The following is an 11,823-nucleotide window of genomic DNA, read 5'->3' on the forward strand; positions in this document are numbered from 1 at the left end:
TCAGCTCTAGGCATGACGAAGCAGATATCGTCCTCTTTTGGAAGGCCAAACAAAGTAGTTTCGCTTTCACAACGAATCACACAGCGTCTTCACAAAATGGCTGCAGCGTCAACAATACTACAGCGAGAATAAAAGTTACGCCTTCTTTCTTTGCATGAACATTTAGGCGGCGTTATGCAAATGTTCCCAGATATTGACGTAGATATGTGGGGGCGTGTTAGAACGAACCGTTTTAGGTAGGTGTTGCTGACTCTTAACTTTTATAAAGAATATCTCTTTGGATTTGAGACTTTAGTCTTTGCAACTTTACAGATCTTCTTTATGCACCAAGAGCTTGTAACACTCCAAAGAGAAAGGACAAATTGAAATCGCATCATATGACCCCTTTAAACAAGATGGACACTTTTATTTTATAGGTTCCCCTGTGCCATCCTCTCAATTACTGGGCACTCGTCTTCAGAGTGCGCCCACACTGACTGACATTTACCAGAACAAACAGAAACTACACAAGCAGCTGTCTGACCCGGTTCACCCCACCGCCTCAGCCTACCCCAACAGCCACTCCCCTCAGCTTGGTCGCCCCGGCAACCTAGGCACCTCCCCAACCAAGCACCTTGGCTCCTCCCCTCGCACCTCTGACTGGTTAACAAAGTCACCGTTGCCCACCATCATCGGCTCACCCACTAAGGTAAGCTCTAGGAGTTGTCGGGTAAAAAGTGTTTCAAGTCTAGAGCTTTTGGCATTAATAATATAATTTCTTCTCATTTAGGCAACTGCTCCATTCAAAATCCCTAAAACCCAAGCCTCATGCAACCTTATGGCCCTGGCCTCTCAACAGGGTATGGCTGACAGCCCCGCCCCAGTCAAGACGCTGATGGATGGGCGTGACCTCTGTGCACATCACTGCTCTGCGTATCCCAGCAGCCGACAGTCTGCACCAGAAGCCAGCAAGTCTTCTTTTGGCAGGTTGGCAAAAACTTTGTTCAGACAACATCTGATATAAGCAACAAAGTTTTAAAATATAGTATACTGTATATAGTAATATACATACACTACTGTTCAAAAGTTTGGAGTCAGTTTTTTTTTTTTATAAACAATTAATACTTGTATTCAGTAAGGATGCATTAAATTGATCAGAAAAAAATTCATTTATATTGTTAGAAAATATTGTAGTTTCAAATAAATGCTGTTTTTTAAACTTTGTATCAGTTTCTATAAAAAATATTAAGCACATTTCAACATTCATAATAATAAATGTTTCTCGTGCATCAAATCAGCCTATTAGAATGATTTTTAAAGGATCACGTGACACTGAAGACTGGAGTAATGATGCTGAAAATTCAGCTTTGTCATCACAGGAATAAATGAAAATATATTAAAATAGAAAACAGTTCCATTTAAGAACATTTTGTAGTAATAATAAATTGAAATAATATTTCGCATTCTTACTATTTTTACTGCATTTTTGATCAAATAAATAAAGAATTCTTTCAAAAACATTAAAAAATCTTTTTGACCTTAAACTTTTGAACTGTAGTGTATAAAAGTATTATATCGCTAATGAATTATGAACGTTAATCTTTTGGGGTGTTGCATACATTGTGATAGTTTATTTAATTTAGTTTTTACCTTGACACACAGTCATGAAAATCTGCAGGGGTCCTCTCTGTGATATCATTTCCTGTTTTAGTTGTTTTTTTCCCCCCTGCATGTTGGTCACACCACATGTGATTTGTCCGTTTTTATAATAGATTTATAATATTTTAACAAACTGTATTATTCATATTTTTAGAAGAGTAAAATAAGATTTTATATTTTCTTCTCAATAATTTAATTATTTTAATAATTATTATTATATTGGGACAGTTGACATTTATGACTTTATGCCCCACAAAAGTATCATAAACAAGAAATAAAAAATATGATCATCATATAAGAAATGCACTGATGCCATTGTTTGCATTTTTCATGTACAGTATATTATAATAAATTAAATAAATTATTATAATCAATTAAAAGATTTGGACAAGAAGTAAGTGCCATGACATTGACCCCTGTGTTATAAATTCTAATTGAATTTAATAACAAGCTGAACCTGTTTATTTCCTCAGGTCTGTAAGTGCTGGCAGACTGTCTGAGCAGCCGGTACGGATCACTTTGGGAGGACAGCCGTACCAGGGCAGCACAGACAGCCTCAACACAGAGAGACCCATGGACACAGGTAGCCCCCTTTCCTTATTTTGTTATAGCTTTTTGTAAAGTCCAGTTTTTCATACCAATATTATTTTATTTCTACTAAATATAACCCCATTGACATAATTTGAACTTCTCCTGAAAGCTTCTGTCTTGCATGAAGTGTTCTGATTGGCTGCCAGTGTTTGTATGTGTTTTGTGATCCCTCTGTGTGCATCCCTCCCCAGCCCCGGCAGGGACTTGCGGTTTGGCAGCAGGTGGGGCAAGTCCCCGCACCGTTGTGTTCACGGTGGGCTCGCCCCCCAACAGCAGCACTCCACCCACCTGCAGCCATCTCGCCTCCCGCCCGCGCACCACCTCAGGTGAGGGGCCTCATCTCATAAACCTGCCCCATACATCACTGCTTCAGCTGCCGCACTACACGTTTAGTACCTGTGCCACAGTTTTGAAGACATTCTGATGCATTATGGTCAAGATCTAACGGCAGGTTAACACATACTCCGTTTGCAGTGCGTATGCAGTCCATGTGCTTTCACACAGGATGTGTTTGCAGTCCACTCCTGATCTGCGTCTGTTTACCACAAACACAGCATTTACTTCAGGAATATATATATATATTGTAATGGGGTGAAGAATCACACAACAAGGAAATCTTAAGAAATATCCCGGAGGGTGGATTTATTGGTGTGGTGGGTGATGGGGAGAAAGGTCCAGGTAGGTGCTCCGGTGCCATGAGTGCTCTCTTCCGTCTTCCCAGTGCAGAGGGTCCGTGCAGTGCTCCTGTGGGGCTGGTCGGTCACACGCTGCTGTCTGTGGGAGAAATAAGAGGACGAGTTAGTGCTCAGTCTCATGGAGAAGTCTCCCCGATGGCAGGGCTTGCGTGGCTTATGTGGCCGCCGCCTGATGAACTGCAGCTGTGACCGATCAGCCTGTGATGAGGACGGCCAGGTGTTCCTTGCTTGTTTCCAGGGCGACGCTGATGAAGCTTCGGGACGCTCGTCACAATATATATATATATATTATAATAGGGATGTAACGATTCACTCAACTCAAGATTCGATACGATTCACAATACTGATTTCACGATTCGATTTTCTTTTTTTTTAACAAAATGAGATTTCAGACAAATTATCAATGAAAAGATGTCCTTTTATTATTGCTTGGACAAAATGCTGAACATTTCTTTGTGAAATTGAAATATGACATTTTAAAACAAACCCCAAATCAAATAAATAAAAAACACAAAGAAAAGACATCTCTTCATATAAACAAACTAAGGCTTTGCCTGTGGTCTTTCCGTTCAGTTAGAGGCAAACACTGGATTTTAATCATAATCCAAACAAAGATGCTGCATACATGCTGCATGAGCAGTTTTTAATCTAAATTAGATTGTAGAATTTCGAAATGTGAAGCAAAAACAGAATGCTCTGACTTTAACTTTGTGAAATTATGCTACATAAAACATTTGAACGAGACAAAAACATCAGACGGGCTGAATGAGACGCAGATTCACTCTCTGCAGCAAAGCAGCACAGTGAATATATCATCTACATTTTTCTAAAGACAGTCAGTTCCCCTCAGAGATACATTCATATAAACTCCTACCCACAACTGTATTGCGATTCGTTTAATATCTCAACTGACTTGAATCGTCACATATTTGTATCGATTTTCAACCAGCTCGCAGTGAATCATCCCTAATAATATACCTAGCCAAAAATATGCGTGGTATGTCTTTAATTATATGCATTAATGGTGTAATTACTACATTTTCATGTCAAATCATGTTAATTTTTACCACGAAAATGCACTGCCAATTTAATTCAGCGCATTCAGCACAGCAAAAATAGACTCGGTGCAGAAATGATCACTGCACTGCTGCAGACGCACCGCACATGGAACGCACCGCATGCAGTGTGAACGCTCTAATCTGTTAACATGGGCGCGGGAAAAAATATCCACTGCAAACAGAGTATGTGTGAACCTGGCATAAAGCTAATAGACTCTTAAGACTCTATATAGACTATGTGGCTGATTGTGTGTGTCTGTGTGTCTGCAGTAGGCTCCAACAGCTCGGCCGGCTCGCTGTGCTCCACCAGTGGCAAGGTGTACATGGGCTCTCCCCCGGGCATGATCATTGGCAGCTCCCCACCAGGAGCGGAAGCGGCTCCCAGCAGTCTTCGCTATGTCCCTTACGGCACCTCCCCGCCCAGCTTGGATGGATTCATCACATTTGAAGCTCCAGAACTGCCAGAGGAGACACTGATGGAGGTGAGAGAGCTAACGCAGTTGGAACGTATAGAGTAGCTTTTCTTGGGAAACACTAACATGAGTGTTTTTCTGTTTGGCAGCGTGAACACACAGACACCCTGATGCACCTACGGATGATGCTGTCCTTTACGGACTGTGTGCTGGAGATCGCTTCTCTATGGGCCGGAGGACCTGATCTGGGTGCGTCTGCCACCTCTCTCTATCCGCCCCAGGACAGCGTGGTGGTGGATCAGATCAGTCAGCTCAGTAAGGAGTGGGGGTAAGAGCAGTGCGCACAAACACATGATCTTTAACAATGAGAGTTCATAGCATACAGTATATAACGCTTTGGTCATCATCTTACACAGGCAGGTGGAGCAGCTGGTGCTGTACATGAAAGCTGCACAGCTGCTGGCATCCTCACTGCACCTGGCCAAAGCTCAGATCAAATCTGCCAAACTCAATCCATCCTCGGCCGTCAAACAAGGTCAGCTGCTACATTAGATGGCTTTGCTAAAAACAAGCGTGCATGTGTGCTCAGTTCGTTACAGAGTCCCTTATTACGGTTAATTCCCCTGGGCTTTAAAATTATTATTAGGACTTGCCTTGATGTGGTAAAGTCATGAAAATAAATTAAATCCTAAAAGATCGTGGGCATTTTTAAAACGAATATACATTTTTCTACTCAAAAATATTTTATTGGGTAGAAATTGATATTTGTGAGTATAAAAATAATATTAAAACAAATAGTTACAAAAGACTAGGGAAATCATTTAAATTAATTGGTGTAAATGTGTTAACCCTGAAAATATTCAGTTATTGAAATGTCTGGAGTTATAAAATGTAATAATTTAAATTATTTATATTTATGTCGAGTTATTTTAATGTATTGTGACTTTTTTCTGTAAATAATGTTTAAAAATTAAACTTTTTGGCATTTTTTCGGAAATTTTGGCATAGGCAATCAAATGAAACAAAAAAACAATGTTGAAGTACTAAATTTACTTAAACTAAAATAACTAAAAAGTTAAAGCTAAATAGTTTTGTGATTGTAATTTCCGTAAATAAAGTTTGAAAATTAGTTTTTACAGCAGAAGTTTGTCTGTACGTTTGTCATTACAGCAGAAGTAGCTGAAATATCTTGGGGGGCATTCAGCTATTACCCTGGACTCTAAAACGTTAAGAACCACCAATTTTGAGTAAAAGATGAAATTAACGAATAACATGTATCTTGTCTCTGAACTTCAGTGGTGAAGAGTCTGAACGAGCGCTACAAGAGCTGCATTTCCCTGTGCCGCTGCCTCACTGACAAACTCAACCACTTCTTCTCCGACAAGCAGCGATTTGTGGATGAGATCAACAGTGTAACAGCTGAGAAGCTCATTTATAACCATGCTGTAGAGATGGTGAGTGAGGATGGTCATGGTGGCCTCACTTTGAGCTTTGTTGCGTGATTTAATGAGTGGTTAACAGTGGTGCCATGTTTGTGTAACAGGTGCAGTCGGCTGCACTAGACGAGATGTTTCAGCAGACAGAGGACATTGCATATCGCTACAACAAAGCCTCTATGCTGCTGGAAGGCCTGTCCAAGATCCTCCAGGACCCAGCTGATATAGAAAACGTCACCAAATGTGTGAACTTGAATTATTAAAAAAAAAAAAGAAAGAAAAAAAAAAGGAGTGGAACCTAATGATTTTCATTTCATTATGATTGTTACTTTTGCTGATGTGACCAATGTAGTCTGACTCACTTTTAAATGACTTGTTATCTAAATACATTTTATGAATAGATATAAAGCTGAAATAAAATGCTTTTCTCTTTGTGTACAGATAAAGCAAGCGTGGACCGGAGGATCTCAGCTTTGTGTTACTGCACCGTTACCCTGTACGAATAAAGAGAGTCATCTTGGCCGGTGCTCTCACTCCAGGGACCATCATCTTCTCAAACCACAGAGAAGAGAAATCCCTCGTTTTTGTTTTGTAGCAAAGCACTTACAGTTCCTTTTGATTCCTTTCAATCACAAGCAACAGACCAAGTATTACATTTTTTTTGCAGATGACATTTTGAGAAGGATGTGCACAAGTTCACTACCAAAGATGAAAACTAAACAGAGACTTTATAGTATGAAAAAGATGTTGGACATGCATTTGGATCCATCTTCTGTTTTTACAAGTCTTTTCCCTTTTTTTATATATGAACTGAAGGGATTTTGGACTGGGAATACTTGGAGGCCCAGCAAATGAACATCAATGCAAATCAGTTCATCTTATTGTTTTATACCGCATTCTATTGCTGATTATTTATTGGTTTTAGAAAGATATGCTAGTGTTATTAATGATGGTTTTGAAAGATGACATGGGGCAGATGTGAAGTCCAAAGTTGGACTCAGTTTCTGGTACCACACACATAAACAGTCACATGGTTAAACGTAGGAGGAATCTGTAGTATTTACAAAATCAGCTTTTAAACAAATGCACTTTATTGAGGCAGATATGGAAGACGCTTGTCTTAGAACATCCGGCAGAAGGTGGAGATCATGATTCTTCATCCTTCTCCAAGATCAGCGTGAGACTCTGGTGTCTTCCCATCTCCATATGTGAAATCATTTGAGAATGAGTGTCTGGAAGGCCCGTGAGCTTCAGGTTGGACGTTGGCGTCACATAAGAGCCTCGTGGTGATTCATCCATAATGCTCAGAATACTTGAGTAGTTGCTTACCTTTTGATTCAGCCGTACTGAAACGTTTTTATGTTCATATTAATACTGTAGCTTTTTTAACCGACGTGCGTGAGCTGTAAATACTTGTACATTCTGCATGCGTGTTTTTATTTTGGAGTGAATGTGAGCGAGCACAGAGTGATTGAAGAAGGTGGATGCTGCCGCCACCATCAACCGCCTCTCAACTTAAGAGCACAAGATTTCCTTGTTTTTAGGGTTTTTTGTTTATTTGTAGAGGCAACAGACACTGACAACTTCCACTGATTCTTCAAGGCCTCACAGAAAGCTCAAGACCTCACTTTGCATGGCAGCTCTTGATTAACGCCCATGAATATCTTGCGTACGGTGAAACATTGACGGTGCAGGATGTGGATGTTGCAGGTAAACGGGATAGAAGCACTGCCAGGCTCTTCTTTTCCCTGTTCATCCACTGTGTTCATGACAGTGTTTATGTAACTGCACTTCCCAGGTGCTGCAGTGGCCAGTTTCTGGATACTGAAGAACTGAAAGCATGAGTAGTCTACTTTCACTTTTATATGTTTTGAACATCTCGCTCCCTCTTTCCTGCACTCTGACACTGTTTTTATTTTTAAAATGGCCCCTCATGAACCTACAAAGCCTTTACTATACAGAAAGAGAAGGCTGATCTGCCGCAAAACCATGCATATCTGTAGTTGTAGGACTTCCTTATCCAGGTCTGAGGAGAACTGTGTACAGATGAACTATTAGAGAAGACTAGTACTGAGCACATGTACCTGTGGAACATTAGAATGTATTTGCCCCTCGTTTAGCACCTTTCCTTTCTGAATAAATGCTTACAACCAGCCTATCACAGCCCGACACGACCACGGCCGATGCTGCCTGAAGGCCCTGCTCCCTTGATTTTCAGTGACAAATGTTGATGTTTTAAATGTTTTAATCAATATGTATTTTACCAAGGGCATCTGTGTTGTCTGAAACTGTAGAAATGCAGTTTTTGTTTATTAAACAGATCAATTTTATCCTGTTATTTGAGTCTCAGATTGTGTTTCACAAACGTGTCGCATACTTATACTGCTGTATTTGAAACAAAAGCAGTATTAAAGTGCAACAAAGGTGAGATACAACTAAACAGGCACAAATATAACAGAACAAAGCAATAAGTAGCAGATACCTAAACTAAACCAAACTACTAAAGTACCAGATTTGGTTTTGCTGCATTAGGCTTAATTTGTTTACATAGAAGCAGTCAATAATCTGGAATTGGCCATCTTTGAAATGCTTCTCGGGCAGCTATTTCAGTCATGCAACTACAGCTCCTATCTCTTTGAATGGGGAAACATTAAATTCTCTAAAAGGGTTCACCAAGTTTAAGATTAAATTTCATATTTGATATCACCAATGAAATCTTGACAAGAACTGCTTCATAAATGTTGTTTCTTATGCTCAAATTGTGTTAATAAAAGTTTTCTTTAGCCTAGACCAGCCAATGCGCATGTGCAGTACCAGAGCCATAGTTGATCTTAAAGGTGAATTACTAAGCCACTAAATGCATTTACTTCAGATCCTGACCCTACAATTGTGTTGTAATCGAAATAATTGTAAATGTAACAACTACAAATGGAAAGTCAAGGTGTGCAAATTAAGTAAAATTTCCAGTTCCCAAGCTAAATGTGGCATTAATTATGTTAATAAAAATAACAATTGGTTCATAGAAATAAAGATATTATATAGGCATATGTCGAGGGGAGTTTCACCCTCTTAACCAATGAGGATATGAATGACATACACATATAGGATCTTTGGCCAAGAACGTGTTTATATAAAATGGCCACATGTACAGAAAAACATGGACATATTAGGAATAGACTTTTGGAGAAAGATGCTGAACTCGCCTCACAGTTCAGCACGAACCCCTTTACACTTGTAGTCCTAGCATTCATCTCCTTATTTGGGCATTTGAACCAAGAAAAGCTAATGTATACATGTGCGCATGCATACCTCGAATATGAGTAAGAGACATTAAAACATCATACAAGAGAGAGAGAGAGAAACAGATAGAGGAGGGGGGATTCAGAGAGAATGCGTTGTATAGGGAACGAGTGAGAGAAGGAGAGAAGAAAAGGAGGGGTGAGGCATATCTGGAACCATTCTCAAGACAGAGAGTGTTTTCTAACATTATAGTAAAGAGTTTTTGTCTGTTTGATTTAACTTTAAAATATAGCTATAAGTTAAAATAAATATCTGTTCTATGACTGCTACTTATTGGCAAACAAAAAGGTGAAGTGAAATCTGTTATCAATAAACAAATATTACAATGATAATTTATTTTTCAACTATTCTCATGCAGTACCGAACCGTGACTCCTGAACCTGGGCCCTCCAGGGGGAGAGATAGTAAACTACCAGCACAGCTTACGGGTTTAAGGTGTCCTTTTCTAAAAGTTATCTTCGACAGTTCCACATTTAGAAATGCAACAAGAAAACAGCACAGCCAGTGTGACAGTTAAAGGTGGGGTAAGCGATTTTTCAAAAAGGCTTTAGAAAACTGATTCGGGCCGACTAGCAAAACAAACTTGTAGCCAATCAGCAGTAAGGGGCGTGTCTATTCATGATGTGGAGGAGAGAGAGCTCAGTGCACAGGACTGACATTAGTGAGCTGAGCTACAGAAAGATAGAGATGGCGGATAAAAAACAAAAGAGGAAAACGTCTGCGGAACAAAAGAAGGCTTAAGGCAATAAGGCAAGAAGTAGAACCCGTGTAAATATCGGATCAGCTTTCCAGCGCTGGAGAGAACTCAAGGAGCGGAAGGCCTGCGATCGGACACCGAGGTTGCTTTGTTTCTTCTCGACAGAGGTGTAGCAGTAGGGCAGGCAATTGCCAAATGTGGGGGCCCCGACAGCTGACCATTTGAACAATCGAAAATGGCATTATTAATATAACGGAGCGATACATCTGCATCCCCCCTAGGGGGCCCCCTCTCGCGTTATGCTGGATGTGCTTGCTTTTGTAAGAAATAGTAATATAATATTCTAATAGTAAGAATCTTCAACTTGGTTCATTCAAGTCCAGGTATTTATTTGCATAGCATCCACAATACACATGGTTTCAAAGCAGCTTCTAGTTAGTTCTGTTACCTCTATAATGGCTTCAATCTTTACACTGAGCAGTTTTACTGGGCAATATGACGATATATAACAATGATAAATGATCCACTGTTTGAGCTCTAGCTATGTATTCTCCCCTTTAAAAAATAGCCATGGTTCTGCTGCTCTGACCAGTGTTTTAGCAGTTAGCCTATATCAGTACCACTGTAGTGAAAGAGACAGAATAATGAATATCTGCAGCCTCTCAGGCAAATCACAGAGCGATTTTATTTATTTAAAGAGATTTACATATTAGTCCGTTTTATTCTAAGTGTATGTAAGATGGTTTAAAAAATATATATTAATAGTAAACGGTCGGCTTTTTCTGTGGTGATTTGCCTGTTTACACTGTGTGCTCCAGAGCGTGACCTAAAACTCTATAGTTTAACTCTATAGGGTTACTGGAAAACAGGTTAGCTAGGATTGCACTTAGCAGCAGCATATTATGTAGTGTTTAGCAAGTATTAAATACTACATTCTTACATACTACATTCATAGTTTGAAGAAAAGTTTAAGAGGACCAAACGGTCCACCTATACTGTTTCAGGAACGATAAACGCGAGTGTAAAAGAAATTACGCGAGTGAATCCGCCAAATTGATCCGCGATTGACGGTGATACCTGTAGAAATGGACGGAACGAACTATCTGACAAGCCGATGTCAAAACAACAGAGCTGTGCTTTAAGTGATGCAGAGTAAAATCAGAGTAACAAAACTTCAGCAGCAACAAGTCTGTGTTGCCTTTGGCAGCTTCTACAGGTCAAGATAACTTAAAGCTCACCTTTGATGTGTCCTTTTTTGGCAATGTTTGAAAAAAAAGCCAAAATATTTAATGCATTCAAACGCGAGTGTAAAAGAAATTACGCGAGTGAATCCGCCAAATTGATCCGCGATTGACGTGATACCTGTAGAAATGGACGGAACGAACTATCTGACAAGCCAATGTCAAAACAACAGAGCTGTGCTTTAAGTGATGCAGAGTAAAATCAGAGTAACAAAACTTCAGCAGCAACAAGTCTGTGTTGCCTTTGGCAGCTTCTACAGGTCAAGATAACTTAAAGCTCACCTTTGATGTGTCCTTTTTTGGCAATGTTTGAAAAAAAAGCCAAAATATTTAATGCATTATTTAATCATTATACCATTAATAATTAACTTAATTTGTAGTTAACTAGTTAAGTATTTAAATAATTTACCATATAGGCTGTTGGTGTCTGGGCCTATTTATTTATTTTTAAATGACATGAGACTTTGTGACTTCCTGCACTTGCTATACTTCATAGCCATTTTATAATAAATCCAAAAGCAAGACGTGAAAAAAACTAGGGAGTTGAAATGGCAACTGAGTTAAAGAGTGATCCTCTGCTGCTATCTACTGGATATAATAGTAATTTATGTCATTTTCATTAAGTCTTTGTTTTCCACCAGGAGACAATTTTTTCATGAATGAAAGTGAACATTTAAAGTGAATTTTTTTTGGCAGAGTTAAATTTTTTTTTATAATAAAGGCTTTAAATTATCATAAGTGTTTAAAAAAATGT

At 39.3% G+C, this 11,823-nt stretch overlaps 1 protein-coding gene across 1 annotated transcript in view; it reads left to right on the plus strand.

The window, feature by feature from the left end:
* Positions 1-8,811, plus strand: part of LOC107597580 (serine/threonine-protein kinase ULK2-like) — a 35,815-nt gene extending 27,004 nt beyond the window's left edge. The window contains exons 20-29 of the mRNA XM_016288712.1: positions 417-688; positions 770-966; positions 2,112-2,221; positions 2,421-2,555; positions 4,253-4,464; positions 4,545-4,723; positions 4,812-4,930; positions 5,692-5,849; positions 5,939-6,074; positions 6,273-8,811. Coding sequence (XP_016144198.1) covers positions 417-688; positions 770-966; positions 2,112-2,221; positions 2,421-2,555; positions 4,253-4,464; positions 4,545-4,723; positions 4,812-4,930; positions 5,692-5,849; positions 5,939-6,074; positions 6,273-6,337 — 1,583 coding nt within the window. The 3' untranslated portion in view covers positions 6,338-8,811. The remainder of the gene's footprint in view (positions 1-416; positions 689-769; positions 967-2,111; positions 2,222-2,420; positions 2,556-4,252; positions 4,465-4,544; positions 4,724-4,811; positions 4,931-5,691; positions 5,850-5,938; positions 6,075-6,272) is intronic.
* The last annotated feature ends 3,012 nt before the right edge of the window (positions 8,812-11,823 follow it).

Source organism: Sinocyclocheilus grahami, unplaced genomic scaffold (genome assembly GCF_001515645.1).
Source record: "Sinocyclocheilus grahami isolate Dianchi unplaced genomic scaffold, SAMN03320097.WGS_v1.1 scaffold233.1, whole genome shotgun sequence".
NCBI classification, from domain to species: domain Eukaryota; kingdom Metazoa; phylum Chordata; class Actinopteri; order Cypriniformes; family Cyprinidae; genus Sinocyclocheilus; species Sinocyclocheilus grahami.